General features: G+C 42.0%; 2 protein-coding genes and 1 non-coding gene across 8 annotated transcripts in view; 1 reads left to right on the top strand and 2 right to left on the bottom strand.

Moving 5' to 3' along the window:
• Positions 1-3824: 3824 nt before the first annotated feature.
• trnac-gca (transfer RNA cysteine (anticodon GCA)) lies at positions 3825-3896 on the top strand. Its single transcript has one exon. It is a non-coding gene; the product is annotated as a tRNA-Cys (tRNA).
• A 390-nt stretch (positions 3897-4286) lies between these two features.
• arl5c (ADP-ribosylation factor-like 5C) lies at positions 4287-7359 on the bottom strand. The gene is made up of 6 exons (XM_030735958.1): positions 7180-7359; positions 6725-6785; positions 6472-6619; positions 6079-6162; positions 5431-5582; positions 4287-5270 (listed from the first exon to the last, which is right to left on the bottom strand). The coding sequence occupies exons 1-6, from the start codon at positions 7223-7225 to the stop codon at positions 5222-5224; spliced, it is 540 nt and encodes a 179-aa protein (XP_030591818.1). The 5' UTR covers positions 7226-7359; the 3' UTR covers positions 4287-5221.
• Positions 7360-10838: 3479 nt separating this feature from the next.
• cacnb1 (calcium channel, voltage-dependent, beta 1 subunit) overlaps positions 10839-16416 on the bottom strand; it is a 39999-nt gene continuing 34421 nt past the window's right edge. For 5 of the 6 annotated variants that reach the window (XM_030736093.1, XM_030736095.1, XM_030736091.1 and 2 more), the window contains 4 exons: positions 16261-16412; positions 16043-16138; positions 14026-14211; positions 10839-12659 (listed from right to left, as the gene is read on the bottom strand). In XM_030736093.1, the coding sequence (XP_030591953.1) occupies positions 12114-12659; positions 14026-14211; positions 16043-16138; positions 16261-16412 (980 nt within the window). In that variant the 3' untranslated portion in view covers positions 10839-12113. Of the gene's footprint in view, positions 12660-13149; positions 14212-16042; positions 16139-16260; positions 16413-16416 lie in introns of those variants that run through there. The other variant, XM_030736096.1, reaches the window with a different exon arrangement.

The following is a 16416-nucleotide window of genomic DNA, read 5'->3' as shown; positions in this document are numbered from 1 at the left end:
CACAAACTACCAAAGTTAATGGCATGCAGTAGCGCGATAGCAAATCTCAGGAGTGAAAAGATGGGAGCGGAAAGGAAATGCTCAGTGCATGATGGGGAGTCTCCCAGCAGCCTAAGCACATAGCAGCATAACTGAAGGATGGCTTCATGTCACCTGATCCAGCTTAGACTATAATCTTGGTCAAAGGGGAAAGTTTGAAGCCTAAATTTAAAAGTGTTTATATCAAGTTCTTGCAAAGGCAAAGTAAAATAACTGGAATGTCAAAAATGCCCAATAAAGAAGGTCAGAACACCCAGAAACAACATCTTCATATCTTTGAGGTTGATACAATAAAATAGTCCAGAAAGCAGCAGAAACTGCGCTGCTATTGTGCTGCTTATACAGAACCATATATGCTGCAATTCATGTAGCTGTAAATCATAGCTTTAGTTCAGTTTTCTTGTGTCACTGGTGTATATTATTTGTGGATTCACACAAGTGAGATTAACTGTAATGTTATTTTGTGTTCTGCTCACAGTCAGAATTTTGTCGCTTGCTTTGTATTTGTCTTACATGCGTGAGCACGGGCGTGCTTACTTTTTTCAGTGGCCTTTCAGACCCATTTGAGTTCCTGTTCTCTTGTTCCTGTTTTCTTTCCTGGTAGTACTTATTATGTTTCTAACTCTTTTTTGTGTATTTTCTATATTTCCTTATGTTCCTAGTTAAGTTTCTGGTAAGTGACCTTTTGGACTTTTTTTCTGGACTTTGTCTTTTGCATACTTCTCATCTAGTTTGTTTACACTGCTGAGTGCCCTGTGTATGACCTCCATCTGGTCCAATAAACATTTCTGAATCAATCCTGATCTTCTCTGTCCTGCATCTGTGTTACACTAATAGATATATATGTCTAAGTTTGCCTGCAGTTCTTTGGTCTATAGAAAGTCTTCTTATAGAAGTAAAATTTATTTATATGGCACTTTTCAAGACAAGAAACCAGTCACAAAGTGTTTTACAGAGGTAGTTTGGACTGGATGGATTGGAGATGATTAAAAAGATGCTTTAGTCAGACAAGAAAGCAGAGCATTACCATATTCCAAGTGAGAAGAGCTGAAGGCATGGATGACCATCTCCAGTTCACTTTTTGAGACAACGGTCCTGAGTTTAGTATTTCTTAAACTAGGTCAGAGACTTAAAGTGAACATCTAAAGTCAAGAACTGATCACAAATGAACTGAAGGTTCCACGCATTAGCTTTTATAGTAGATGAGAAAGACCCCAAACTCTGTGTAATTTGAGCAGTAATGTTCTCAGGACCAATAATTAGACATCCTGTCTTGTCTGTGTTAAGCTGCAAAGGTATTTGCTATCCAGTCCTTTTATCGCATTAAGACAATTAAGACAAATTAAGACAATAAGATCGGTGGTGATTAAATAGATGCACCTGAAGACAGACGGTGATGGGGAATAAGAAGAGGATCTATCAAGGAAGACAGAGCCCCTGCAAGGAATGTACCTTTGACAGATAGAGAAAGTGGCTGACATCAAGAAATCCTATCAGTGGCTAGAAAAGGCCAGCTTAAAGAACAGCGCTGAGGCTCTGATCATGGCAGCACAAGAACAGGCCCTAAGCACCAGATCCGCAGAGGCAGGGGTCTTCCACAGCCAAAAGGACTCAAGTTGCAGACTGTGCAAAGGTGCCCCAGAGACAGTCCAGCATATAGTAGCAGGATGTCAGATGCAAGCTGGGACCATGTACACTGAGAGGCATGACCAATTGGCTGGAATAGTGCTGCATATGGACTAGAAGCCCTAAGTCCCGGAGACTTCCTGAGAGGTGGTTGAGAACAGCAAGGTAAGGTCCTGTGGGGCCTCAAGTTCCAGACAGACAAGCAGCTGCTAGCCAATTAACCAGACATAGTGGCAGTAGACAGGAAGCAGAAGAAGACCATAGCTGTGATAGATGTGGCAATCCCAGGGGACAGAAACATCAGGAGCACAAGAAAATAAAGAAGTACCAGGGACTGAAGGACCACCTGGAGCAGATGTGGAAGGTGAAGTCCAAAGTGGCCTCAGTGGTAATATGAGCGCTAGGAGATGTAACACTGAAACTGGAAGAGTGTCTCCCGCACATTCAGGCATAACATCAGAGGTTTCTGTCCAGAAGAGCGCAGTCCTAGGAACAACTATGATACTTCCAGGCCTCTGGTAGAGGAACCCACATTGGGTGAGAGGGAGAGAGGGTGTGAGAGAGGGAGAGGTATATTACGTGTAATGCCTCGTTTCCACTAGTACCCACGTGGCTTGACTTAACTCGACTTGACTTGGTTTTTAGGGTTTTTATTGGGTGGTGTACCTGGTACCAGGTACTTTTCCAGTACCTATTCAGCTGGGGTTCCAATTGAGCTGAGTCAAGCGAAAATGTGATGTCAACAGACTGCATGCTACTGATTGGTCAGGGAGTGGCATCACTAGATGAGAGCAACTCCTTCACAAGAATCAAACCCACTGTTTTTGAAACCTAGCAACAAGGAAAATAGCTACACACTAACCAGCACAGGCGTGTTTGTGCTTGGTGTCCAACGACAGAATCCAGAAGGAGACAGATGGTTTGTTGTTGTGTTTGTGTCACATACAAATGATGTCACAAGACTTTCCGGACACCATGCTATAACGACCCCCCCCCCCCCCCCACACACACACACACACACACACACACTGAGGTGGTACTCAATTGTAATAGCAAACAACCGAAACTGAGTAGAGTCAAGCTGAAATAGGTACTGGTGGAAAAGAGGCATGTGAAGACTAAGAAACAAGTTGTATGGTGATTAAGTGTCCCTACTTGATTGCTCCCATCAAAATGACTTGTTTGGAGTTCAAATTTTGAAAAGCACAGAAAAACTGTAGCTTTCTGTCTAAAGAAAATGTCTAGTAAGCATGTGTGACTGTCACATGAGGGAATGTCACATTGGTTATCTTCAGATGTGGTCCCAGTCACACTGTTCTGCAGTGAAAATCCCTATTTCATCATTGGCAAAATAATAATCCCTATTTCGTCACTGGCAAATTTTTAAATTTGATATCAATGAATTTGGTACTCAGGTATAAAAAAATACTGTTGATAATACTCACAATAATACAAAGTGAACTACAAACCCTACACAAAAATCACACATATGCCTACAATTAAAAGGTTTGTTTGTCTTGTTTTCATTTAGTTTTCTTAGAGGAAGCTATTAGGGTACACAAACAGAATAAAAGAGATCCAGACTATTTATGCCATGTCATGTGGGCCTAATTTTTTAAGTACAAATATAAAATCCTATTTTACGGGGATTTTTTTTAAACAGTGGGTGGTATCTATTGCAGTATCAACACAATAAAAAATGGAGTGGGCGAAGTATGTGCTGTACTGGGTGCCCTTCTAGTTTATATGTGCCTAAAGGATTAATCAGAAGTTGTTTAAAGACTTTCAATTTGTTTTATAATTTGAGAGAAAATCATTGTTCATTCTAAAGTAGTTAAATGATTGGTGTTAGTATTATTATTATTTTTGCTTAAATATAAAAACTTACCCTTACCCCCCGTTTGTGCTCGTTCACGAGTGTGAATTGTGTGTTGTTATTCTCGCCTCCACTTACAGTTAACAGCCATCAATGTGGGCGCACTTCTCCCCCTAGCGGTCAGATAAACGTCTGTTATATAGCGATTAAATATCACGGCTGTCGCCAAAATCAAGCCGTATTTCGCTAAAAGTAATCATACAAAGCAACAATATCCAACTGGGTACCTGCGCCTGGATCCATGATATCTTTAAATAAAAGCGTACCTGGCTGAGAACCGTGTGGGGGTATAGCTCAGTGGTAGAGCATTTGACTGCAGATCAAGAGGTCTCCGGTTCAAATCCGGATGCCCCCTGAACTAACATTTTGCGTTTTTGTTAATGAAACGTTCTTAAGAATGACACGTTTGTTGTTGCAATCGTATCACGTATCACTTTGAAAAAATGAGCTGGATTTAAGCTCAAATGTTCACATAACAACACCGACATTAGATGGGCTACAATGAACAAAGGGTGTTGAAAATGGAGCTGCCACCAGGAGGAAAAGAGAAACCCCACAGAGAAGACTCATGAACGCAGTGAAGGAGGCTACAGAGGGTTGGTGTGAGAGAGGAGGATGCTGGGGACAGGGTGAGATGGTGGCAGCGGATCCGCAGTGGCGGCCCCTAAAAGGAGCAGCCAAAAGAAGAAGATAACCTTTGTTTACAGAGAATTCCCTTCTTTAAACAATAAAACACACACACATACATAGAAATAATAAAATTTATTTTAAAAAAATTACACTATACAATATATACATTTTAAATATGACTCATTGTCCCTAGCAGCTAGCTCCTTGTTCCATTCAGGAAATGGCTGTAATATACAGTACGTAGTTCAAGAGCTTTAAAAAAGAAAAGAAAAGAAAAAGAATAAATTAATACAAATCTACAGATCTAATGAAACATGGTTTTAACATCAGATGCAGGCTTGGAGGCTTTTTGCAGCACTGCAGGAATTCTGAGAAGACAACAGTTGTACTGTTTGCTGGTAAAACTGTTTTGACTCACTAGTTCATGTGCACTACGAACAAAAAGTGATGAGCAATCAACAGTTAACGGTCAAAATGAAACCACAATTGTTCAATTTTAAAGTTTCTGTGAAATCAGTAGATCAGCTTGATACAAATTAGGACACTAACAGGAAAAATATAGTGTTAAAAAATCATCATCTGTTATCGACCTGCCTTATTGTTTTCCACATGCCTTATTATTCTAGCAATGAAATAATGACATTTTAGGTACTTTTTACAGTTCCGTTTAAAACAGAATGTGATACTTCTGGTGAGGTAGGATAATTTGCCTAAATGTTGTTCTACTCTACACACAGGACACTTATGTAAATGCATAACACTTTGTAAACACTTTTTTTCCCCCTCAGTGCACAACCTCCAGTTGGTTAAAATATAATCAAATCACCAAACAGTTTCTGAAGCTCGTCTGTTGTCATCTTTCCAAGGTTGATATGGGAACGAAGCACGTTTTTTAGGACGGACACACAGTCGGTAAGTTGCACTGTAGACGTGGCGAGGCAGGGTCTGTCACAGACGCCATGTTCACAGGCCCAAAACACAGTAAATAATCCTGACACGGTGCTTAAGAGGTTGGCTCAGTTTGAGGACTTTTAATCCATTGCTTTCTTTTTAGTTTGCCACGACTCGTGACTTCATCCAGTCCAGACTGGCAGGTAGACTGCAGACAGAGACAAAAAGGATTTCGATAAGTGATACAAAGGCTGTAATTCCAGGAGAAGCCGCGATATGCAGAGGCATGTTTCTGTTAAGTATGCTATTGTTTGTGAAGACTCAGTCACACTCAGTGACAGTGAAAGCAGGAGGTGTGCTGGACTCACCCCTCTCCTGTCAGGGCGCAGCAGGCCTGAACATGCCAGGAGTGCGATGTGATGGAGTCGAGTGTGAGGCACTGGGAGATCTCTGCCGCTGTCAGGGAGCCCTTCATGTCCTGTTTGTTGGCCAGGATGAGAATGGCTGCATTTTGTAGGTCCTAAAAAGAGAGAAAAAAAAAAATAGGGTCATCGACACTATGCCTGCGACCGGATGACAAAAAAAAAGCTGAGATGGTTCCACTGGTAACCCCATGATGTCAATAAAAACAAACAGCAGCCTCAGCGGAACATTGAAACTCGCAGACATGCTGACTGTAAGATCAACTTCCTCATGTTATCTGGTTTTGTATCTGTTACGCAGTCAGTCTGTATCTGTATGTGAAACATAAAAACGCAAATGCCAAACACAGGTGGTTTCACAAAACAACAGCATGATTTTACCATCAAAGCAACTGTCAAAGAAAACAGGTGAACTGCTCCATGTGTAGATGATAGAGCAAATGATTAACCCTCCTGTTTATCATCCGTAACCAGTATTCAAACATGTTATAAGGTATTTTAACATAGTTATGACCAAGTAAAGCATCATATCTATAGCTCTATTCCAAATAAAGTCAATCTCTATGCTATGTTTTTAAGATCTGGGGTTCCTACCTCATGTGCGAGCATTCGGTGAAGCTCTTCTTTGGTTACAGTGAGCCGTTCCCGGTCGGTGCTGTCCACAACCAGAATGACGATCTGAAAGGAGAATGACAGTTACATAAACCGCTATACGCTCATTATTATCAGGACCAAATTTATGGGAAGCTTTAGTGATAAGTGGGAGCATAACATGTCCGCAAAGCTCCATTAAAGATACAGTACATGTAAATAATTATCTACAAGAAAGGTGATTAAAAAAGCAGCAGGTGCAATACCAGCCAGCACTTCTAATGATTTCACTTTATCTATCATTTTTTGGGGAGCTACCAGCATGCACTTTAATGAAACCTTTACTGTGTTTCTTACAGTTTATTTTTCTTTTTAGAGAAACAAAGCGATCCATACCTCTGTGTTGCAGTAGTAGGAGTACCAGCTGGCTCGCAGACTCTCCTGTCCTCCGATATCCCAAACCAAGAAGTGAGTCTTACGAACGGTGATCTGCTCAACGTTGCTGCCAATGGTTGGTGATGTGTGGACGGCTTCTTTCGTCAGGCTAGATGCGTTTGAAGGTGGGAAAAGGCGCATTTAGAATGAGATTAAACTGTGAGTACAGAGTAACAGCTGCTGTAGGCCTCAGATGGCAGTAAAAAACACTCACAATTGGTAGAGGATGGTCGTCTTCCCAGCGTTATCCAAACCCACAATGATGACTTTGTGCTCTGTAGGAAAAGTTAAACACGTTAAAGTTGCACACTCACTGCAAATTCACATTCAGCAGATACTTGTACACACAGATAAGATAAAAACACAGTGAGGTACTGATCACGTTTCTTATCAAAGGACTGTAAAACCAGTCCAACATTTGCGTCATGTTTCTTATACAATAAATGGTCTAAACTTTACTGTATTAGGATCAAATGAAACACTTTTATTGTAAAGCAGTTAAATGTTACAAAGAAGTTGTGGTAGGCTTAATGTTTTTTAGACTTTTAGACTTTAGACACACAAATCACCTTATACAGATGATTAATATCTTGACTGGATTTAGAATTCCTTTAAAAAACAACAACTCATCCACGAAAAAGATGAACACAAGCATTAAAGCAGATTTACCTTTGTCTCCGAACACAGCCATCATCTTAGACAGCAGGTATCCCATGTTCAACAAGTGTGTGAATGCTAGGCGAATACAAAGGAATCCAGAGGAGGCGCCTGCCGGAGACAGACTTCAGTATCGATTATTAGCTGACTGTCAGACTAACTCTGTTGCGAGACGTAATATCAGTTTCTGCCTCAGCATACCATTTGTAGGCGGCGCCTCCTTCACAGAAAGCGTGCACTTTCAGCCGAGTGAGTCACGCCCAGAGGGCATCGTAATGATGGTGCGTTCATTCTGTGGGAAATACAGAATGTGGGCAGGTGAGGCATTTTGTCAAGGAAGGCCAGGATCAGCAGCGAAATAAATGTGTTTGTGTGGGACATGTTATAGATGCCAAGGGGTAAGCTGTTTATTTTCTTTGTGTGTGTGTGTGTGTGTGTGTGTGTGTGTGTGTGTGTGTGTGTGTGTGTGTGTGTGTGTGTGTGTGTGTGTGTGTGTGTGTGTTCTGCAGGTTAAAGACTGGCATCTACAGTGGGAAAGGAAAACATAGTGTAGCATTTTTACCAACTTCTTAAAGTTGGTAAAAAAAATTTTGTTGCATAAGTTTCCTGTGAAACATGTGATCACGATTATTTAGAGCCAATCAAATTGTGGGGCATTGTCTCAATTTATGAGAGAATTGATAAAATGGATGCTGTGCAGTCCCACAGAAATTCAAGACATCTGGCCACCCTAGACAGAAAGTTGTTTTTTTTTTGCTTGCCCTGTTTATTTCGACGTCTTTATCACGTCTGTAGACTACTCCCTGTTCTCTAGATTGAGGAAGAATGCGTATGATGAGGCCAAATAAGTCAGGGTATATTAAATTCGCCTAAATTTGCTGACAATTGATTTGTTTTCTTAAAGCTCGAAATTCGGAGTTCAGTCAGGAGCTCCTGAAGGCAACTTACAACACATTTCTGTCACACCGACGGCACGAGTAGGCTTATGACGCAGCCGGTGACACGCGCACGTCCGGTCTGTATATGGAAAAGGGAAATAAAACTCGGTACCTTCCTTTCTAATAAAAGCAGGAACTTCTCGGGCTCTAAAACCAACAGAAAGCAAAACTGTGTGTACAAAAAGAATTCCCCAGAGTTTCCACTGAACTATCTAAAGGAATTTTATATCGATTCCACTTTCCTCAGTTACACAATCACAATAATGATGACCTTTCTCCAGGGTAGGGCCTCTGATCTGATTGACTTTTCTTCATCTCAACCCATAAGAGATTTTATATTTACTGAGTCAGCCATTTACCCCAGTTGTGCCAAAGTATGATATTTTATGTATATTAGCAGAAGAAAATGGGTGGATGGATGGTACTGTGGTAAAAGTAATCACATACTCACATTTCCTTGAGATGAACACTATTATGGTACCTGTGATTATTATTATTATTACCACACCTTTCTGTTCCGCTATAACTCAGCATTTTATCTTATTACTCTGCCATATTTATGTTTACAGCTATAGGCTACTTTACAGGATAAACAATGTGATTTATTAATTTGAATACCAACCAGTATATATAATAGCTGAAATGAACTGCACTTTATAACAGTAATATGACACTTATTAGCTTTTTTTAAAAAAAATGTTTTTCTGTACATTTTCCCTGCCTGCTTTAACTGTAATGTAATATAATTATACAAAGGTGTTACCTGTTTGGCCCCATGAGCTCTGTTTTTCACAGTTTGATATTACAGTCGTCTTGACCTTGTTAAGCAATGCTCTGATGTAAGGCTCACATTTTGGGTTTCAGATGGGAGGCGTGTTTTGTTGTTTGTGACAGTTCATCCTGTGCATCAGCTTGATATAATGACAAAAACCACATCCTGGACCCAGCTGCACATTTTAACTTCAGGCTTTCGGTTTTTTTTTTTGTTTTTTTTGTTTCCTCACAGAGCAAAAACAGGTGCAATCAAATGCACTGCAATCTGTTAGGAATGTTTTGAGGATTAAACTTCCTGTTAATGTAAATTGGAACTTGTTTTTTTTTCTTCCCTGAGAAATCTGCTGGCCGTGCCAGTGCTCATTGTTTTGCAGGTTCACACCTATCAGTGCATCACGTGCAGGTTCTACAGGCAGCTCATGTTGGCTTTGTTTTTGTATGTGATACAGTCATGTGAAAAATTTTCACAGGACTTTATGCAGCCGTGAATAACTTAGGACATTTAGTACTACCTTTAGCAACTATAATTCGAAATAATCTTTTTCACTATGACTTTATTAGTCTCTTGCATAATTACAGAGAAATCTTTCCCTGCTCTTCTTTACAGTGTTGCTTCAGTTTTTGAGGTTTTTGGGCATTAGTTTATGAACAGCTCTCTTATGGTCCCAGCACAGGATTTTAACTGGGTTGAAGTCTGGACTTTGATTGGGCCATTGCAACACTTCTGTTGTAGATTTGCTGCTGTGTTTGGGTTCGTTGTCCCGTTGCACGACTCAGGTCGGGCCAAGCTGTCAGACAGATGGCCTCAACTCTAGAATGCTTTGATAAACAGAGGAGTCCACGGTGGACTCAGTGACTGCAAGGTGCCCAGCTCCTGTGGCTGCAAAACAAAACAAGCACAACTCATCGCCCCTCCACCCCGCCCGCGTATTAGTATGCAATGTTTGTACTGATTATGTTTGGATTTGTCCGATTATGTGCATTATGGCCAAACATCTCCACTTTGCTCCCATCTGTCCAAAGGACACTGCTACAGAAGTCTTGTGATTTCTTCAGAAACATTGTGCGAACCTAAGCTGTGCTGCCATGTTCTGTCAGAGAGAAGAGGCTTTCCTCTGGCAACACTTCCAAACAAACCACACTTGTTTAGCCTTTTTTTCATTGTACTGTCAAGAGCTTCAACATTTATCATGCTAACCTTTAGCATCTGAAATAGAGCTCTTGGGTATTTGGTCATTTTTACTGCACGGTCTGACTTCGGGGTGAATTTGTCAGGACATCCACGCCTGGAAAGATTGTGGCAGCGTGTTAACACATACATGAATGCTCCAGAACAGCAAACTCTTAAAACATCTGCTTTTATAGAGGTGGTCATATGTGCTGATGAGCAATTAATCATGTGGAGTTGATTAGTAGCACATGTCTGCTGCTACTTACCCTCTCAATTCCTATGGAAGCAGCAAGGCTGTATTTTGTTTTTCACATGACTGTTTGAGTAATCATCTAATTTGTTGAAAAACTAACCTATGGTCTCAATGGAACTACAATATATTGGCATGTATATGGGGGAATAAACAGCAGTGCAGACACAGATTAAGCTTTCTTTTTCATCACTTCTCACTGTATCAATGAAATGACACAATGACAATCATTTCTTATTTGATTTTTAATTAAAATACGAATTTATCCACAGATTAAAAATGAAAGGCAGAAAAAGCAAAATGTAGCTACAATCAGGCACCAATGATACATGTTATTTCATAATTTTAACAATTGCGATAACGCAACAATAACATTATTTACTGATCATTGTTTAATATTTATTTAATCAAATGAAGACAGGGGCCAAAGCAGCCCACCAAAGACATTCATGGATTCTCCATTATAGATAACTGTGTAAAGACCAAAGCTGATCCTACCCCACCCCCCACCCCCACTCCCCACTTTATACTCCTCTCTTTACCTCACAAGAACTGAAGATTTAAAAAATAATGCAAATGTTCACAGGAAAAGAAAACAACACTAATTCAGTCAGAAATCAGGAGTAAGAAGCGAGTGGTTTTTAATTTCAGACAAGCGAGCTGTTTGGGTGGAAGTTGAGAGTGATTAACCGCACACATGATTACTTTTTATTTAACCATTAGCCCTGAAAAATAGGCGACGTAGCTGGTGCAAAGAAAACAAGATGAGCAACGCGCTGGGACGGAGCAACCACGAGACACAAAGAGACAAAGATATGGTATGAAAACGGGTGTAACAAGAGTTAAGACATCCCACCGCAGCAGCGGTGGACATGGCTTGGCGAGACATTCCGGCACTTGTGATTGGAGTTTTCTTGAAATAAGGGATGGGAGTGACTAAGGCAGGATGTTTCATTCACACAACTACTTTGAATTTGCACCACATTTGGAAACCAGAGAACAACTGAATGCTGCAGGTGCCCTCAGCACCCATGAACGAGAGGATAACAGAAATGGGAGCACTGGGTCAGACGTGTACGTACAGTCAGGTACGGTGACTGAACCAGGTTAGGGAAGAAGTAAACATCTTTGGAGCGTATTCTTCACTGTTATCAAGCTGGCATGAGTATAGCAACATTGATAAATTTACGTGTTAAAGTATGGCAACTTCTCCACCAGCTTTTTAAGGTCTAGGTGATAAGAAAGTGGAGGTGAGAGACTCACAACTTCTGGATATCAGTAAGGGGAGGAAACCCTGAAAGCCAAAAGCACTGAGTGAGATTAAGGTAAAGAGAAACCCTGACACTGTACATACATGGGAACAGTGACATTAGACCCTGTTTAAGACTGCAGAGGACAGACATGATGCACTACAGCTCTACCAGCCTTTGCACTCTACAACTGAAGGAAGGATTGAATCATACAGATCAGAGTCGTAACAATTACTGTCCTCGTGCTGTCAGTATAGAAATCCATGATATTCATGCAGTATTAACATAAGAAACAAAAGAAAAGACCAATATTATTTTTTCTAAACATAAATAAATTGAATTGCAAGAAGAACTTGATGAGAATGGCATCTGGCAGTTTATGTATTTCTTTACATTATACTGGGATGTAAACAGATTTTTTGTTAGCCTGACTGGCATGGCCCCAAACCTACACTTCAGTTCCTGTTGAACCCAAAAACCAGAGAAATTCCCCTCTTTCCCCTCCTCTCCCTCTGTCCTCAGTCTGTCCAGGGGCTTCCTTGCCTCTGTGGTATGATGAGTGTTCAGCGGATGTAGACGTCCCTTCCCCAGTCATCCTGGTTCTTGTTGCGGCTCATGTTGGCCCCCGTGTCCACAGGGTCCTGACAGTAACGCTCCCTCAGCTTGGCACGTCCATGCGGCTGCGTCTGGCTCGGCACCGGAGGGTGGTTCCGGTTTTCTTGATCCGGCTCGGCACCTTCGTCTTCCCAGGAGGCCTGTCGGCCGAGATGCTGCGCCAGATGGAGGCGGCTGCCTCCGCCTCCTCGGTAGGGCTCAGGCTCTTCATAGGGATCTGTCTCAATGTCCATGCAGGAGTCACCGGCCTCGGTGTAGGCAGAGTCCCGGCTGCCCTGGGTCTCGGAGTCGAAGGTGTCTTGCCGTGACAGGCCTCGCCCGCTGCCTCCTCGTAGTTGGCCACGAGAGGAGCGCAGGTACGCTTGCTGTTGATGCTGCTGCTGAGGCTTTCCTCCTACATGTAGGTCTGTCTGATAGTCATGCAGCGTGCCGCTCCCACCACACTCGGTCAGAGGCCCTTCCCGCTTCTGCTCACCATGCACCAAGTACGCCCCCTGCAGCGAGCCACACCCATGCCACACGAAAAGCATGCAGAGACACAAACAGCACACCAAGGTGTCAGCGGTTAATTAGCAGGGTTAGCAGACAGGGCAGGAAGAACAAAGATGTATACTTGTTCCAGCTTAAGAATCCGTGATATTAAAGGCATTAGCGTTGAAGCTCCTTATATCACACACATTCCACATTTACACAGTGCATACAGACACTAACCTATATTCAAACAACACATAATAAAATTTATTCACTAAGTAGAAACTGTTTAGTTCTGCTAATTGACTGTTATATAATGATGACATTACCTACAGACAAAAACAAACCCCAGCATTTTATAAAGAAGCTAAACTGAATACCTACAATTACAGCAGTGCCATCTGCTGGCTGATTGAGCCCATGGCAGAACAAAGCAGCAGCTCTAATATGTTTATACTGAAACAGTTTCACCATAATTTAAAAATACAATCCAGTATTTTTAAATCCAGTGCAGTAGTCTCTTTTGTCCTATTTTTCAGTCATTTTTGTAAAGGATTCCTGTATAACAGTTTGGTGCAATACTGTCACTTGCGTGCCATGCCATCAAAGACATAATAATATCTGACTACATGCAGCTCATGTTAGCTGATAAGGTGCCAGTAAAAACCAAAGAACAGAAAGCAAATGTATTAGTATTTTGCTCTCACTCTTAAGCTAAATTGATTAAACTGGACAGAGTGTTAGCAACAGCCTCCACCAAACTAAGCGTTTCTATTTGAAGAGGCAGACATGACTTGCTGTTTTAAGGGGTGGTACCATGGCAACACAGAGGAGGACAGCAAACTGGATTCAGCCTCTAGAAGTGCTGGAGTAAAGGAGGCCACAGAGCTGCACAGGGCAGGGTGGGGGCAGCAGGCACTAGTTTACTTTTGATTACAGTGAAATGGAAGGGGCCTTGGGGCCAGAGGTACCTTATGAGATTATTCCTTGAGTCCAGGGTGCTTTCAGCTGAGCTGCTTTCACAGTTTTAAACAGTGCACAGAAGGAACAGCTGACCTGCTAACATGTCATCTTACTCGTAGGTGTTCTTAGACTGGCTGTTCATGTGTGAAAAACTGGCTCCTTGTTCGTTCATTTGGGTGCTAATTTCTTGCACAGATGTATCTGTGGTTTCCTACATACAGCATAAACAGGCTATTAGTGCACTCTTCCTTCGGGGTAAAAAGAACAGGCTGCTGAGTTTGGGTTGAATTGCCGGAGTCTCCCCACCCCCCCTTGTGCTACTGGACTTCAGAGAGCATGTTCTTCCTCTTTCCCCTCACTGGCTACCGTGCCGTCCATGTCAGGCCACGGATCCATATTTCTGCGCAGGGAGGTGAGCACCTGTACCTGTAGGTTGGAGACGGGCTCTGGAGAGGCAGCCAGGGCTGCCGTAGCCATGGTACGGTTCAGCAGAGGGTTGGGAGGGTTGCTGCTTGGCGGGTGGGTCGCCTTCCAGTAGGCCTCCAGGTAGTCAGCCAAGTGTTCGCAGGCATCCTCCAACTGGTTTTCATCAAGGATGATGTCAAATAATTCCTGTAACATAAAACAGCTCTTCATTTATTTTACTGTGCCAAAGTGAGTGGATTTTTCTTTCATTTTCACATCATTTCTAACAACAGCCAATTGTTTTATCACAAAATCGTCTGTCGTCACGACACCCTGAGCCTGGATCTGCTGGAGGTTTTTTCCTCTTAAAAGGAAGATTTTCCTTCCCACTGTCGCCAAGTGCTTTCTCATAGGAGGTTGCTTGACTGTTGGGTTTTCTCTGTAATTCCTGTAGGGTCTTTACCCACAATATAAAGTGTCTTGAGGTGACTGTTGTGATTTGGCGCTATATAAATGAAATTGAACTGAATTGAATAACTGATGCCTGGTCAGCATTTGATGATGCCGTTCCTGAAGTGGCCACTTGAGGCTAGCTCAAAAAAAAAAGAGTCAGTGCCCATAAAGTCCCACATTGAAAATGACCAAATTAAAAACATTAGGAAGCAGACTTACAGCCTGATGCAAAAAACAGTTTTAGTCTCTATGGTTATGGTCTCCTTTTTTTATAACTCATCCATCTAGATGCTAGTGTTAAAGGAACAGCTGCTTTGACTGACAACTGTCCTGATACGGAGCTGTAGCCCATCGCTGTCTGCTAGGTCTGACCTCCGTTAAATCGATTCACCGTGTTTGTGTTGTTGGTGCCTTTCAGAGAATTTTAATGGAATTATCTGACAAATGAAATACTGCTTGGATGGCCTGTTATGTGCTATAGGGCACCCAGTAAATTTATGCTTTGCTTCTGGTAAGTGAAATTCTAATGTTTTTATGTCTTGTACTTAGCATCAATGTGCAGGTGTGTTTGTCTGCGCGCTGCACAGATTATGAATGCAGTTTGCAAACCAAGCATGCTACCCTTGTATGATAACTTAGCACTCTACCATAACTGCTTATCCAACCTAAGGGTGAAGGGGGGCTGGAGCTGACACAGGTCACCAGTCCATCAGAGGGAGACAGGCTAACCACACACTCTCACATCCAACCTACAGTAAGTTTAGAATCACCAATTAACCTAACAAGCATGTCTTTGGATTGTGAGAGGAAGCAACAAGAAGAGAACGAGCAAACTCCAAACAAAAAGGTCAAGATGTGAGGCACTAGTGCTGACCACTAAACCAGATCAAAATTGGACAAAACTCAAAATGCATTGATCTAAACTAACGGCTGATGTAACAGTCGTTATCTCAGCCATTGGTTTCTATACAGACTATGGTCTCTATGCTCCTCCACACACAGCAACAGGGAGCCAGCTGGGGTGATGACTAAATGTTACTCAAGACAGAATAATTAGATCTAGCGTAAAAGCACAGCAGGCAGCCTGCTAAGGACTGATTTTGCAGCTCTGTGCCAAAAATGTATCTTTTGTTAACAAAGCCCGAGAGTGGATTATTTATTGCTTCGATTGTTTTGTTTTGCCACTCAAATGTTTTTAATGCTGTACCGACAGAAGTCAAGCCACTGCAAAATTAAGTAAAAGCCCACTCATGCAAACATACTTGCATGAGTGACATACTGCGGAAGCAGCAATCTCCTATAAAACACTCTGAATCCAAACAAACAGTTATGGAAAAGGGAAAGTCAAAAACGAAATTAAAAAACAATGTGCTGATAGGACTCAAACCTGTCTCTTCTTTTTGTCATGTGCCTTATTAAGCAGATTTTTGTCAGCTATTAGTCTTCCTCTTCCCATTGGGAAATGATGCCAAAGGGGAACCAAGTACATTCAAATTTGATTAGAAGGGGTTCTGACTGTCAGTGTGTGATGAGATGGGAGCGAGAATGTATTAAAAAAAAGCTCAAGTCGCAAAGCAAAACTCACAGGTGGGCACTGAGCCAGCTTGTCTGCAGCAACCATCTGCACATTCAAATGTTTAGCCTGGGACTTCCCCCTGGATTTAATGAGCCTCTGGAGAACCTGCAGGGAGACAACAGAGCACCATGTCTACTGAAACAATATTTACTGCAAGAGGGTAGATTCATTCAACAATTAAGAGTCTAAAATCAACTTGAACGAATGAATGAATGAAACAGCCGTACCTTAGGTGAAGCTATTTTGATATAAACAATGATGGGAGCCAGGGAAGTCTTAGCCAGTTGAGAGGGGTGGTTGATGGTGTCAGCATCCAAAGCAACAAGCTGAAGGGTTCGGGCCAGCTCGAAGATCCGCTCGATCTCACTCTGCACCTCAGCTGA

Source organism: Archocentrus centrarchus, chromosome 8 (assembly GCF_007364275.1).
Source record: "Archocentrus centrarchus isolate MPI-CPG fArcCen1 chromosome 8, fArcCen1, whole genome shotgun sequence".
Taxonomy (NCBI): Eukaryota; Metazoa; Chordata; class Actinopteri; order Cichliformes; family Cichlidae; genus Archocentrus; species Archocentrus centrarchus.
Note: the sequence above shows the minus strand (reverse complement) of the source record. Positions and strands in the feature narration are given on the sequence as shown.

Bases quoted from the DNA above. Each gene is read 5' to 3' on its own strand.
- arl5c (XM_030735958.1), bottom strand. From the start codon at position 7,225: ATGGGATACCTGCTGTCTAAGATGATGGCTGTGTTCGGAGACAAAG. The intron at 6,786-7,179 runs GTAAATCTGCTT...CTTTTCCTACAG, and splicing joins GGCTGTGTTCGGAGACAAAG to AGCACAAAGTCATCATTGTG. The intron at 6,163-6,471 runs GTATGGATCGCT...TTCTCCTTTCAG, and splicing joins CCTACTACTGCAACACAGAG to ATCGTCATTCTGGTTGTGGA.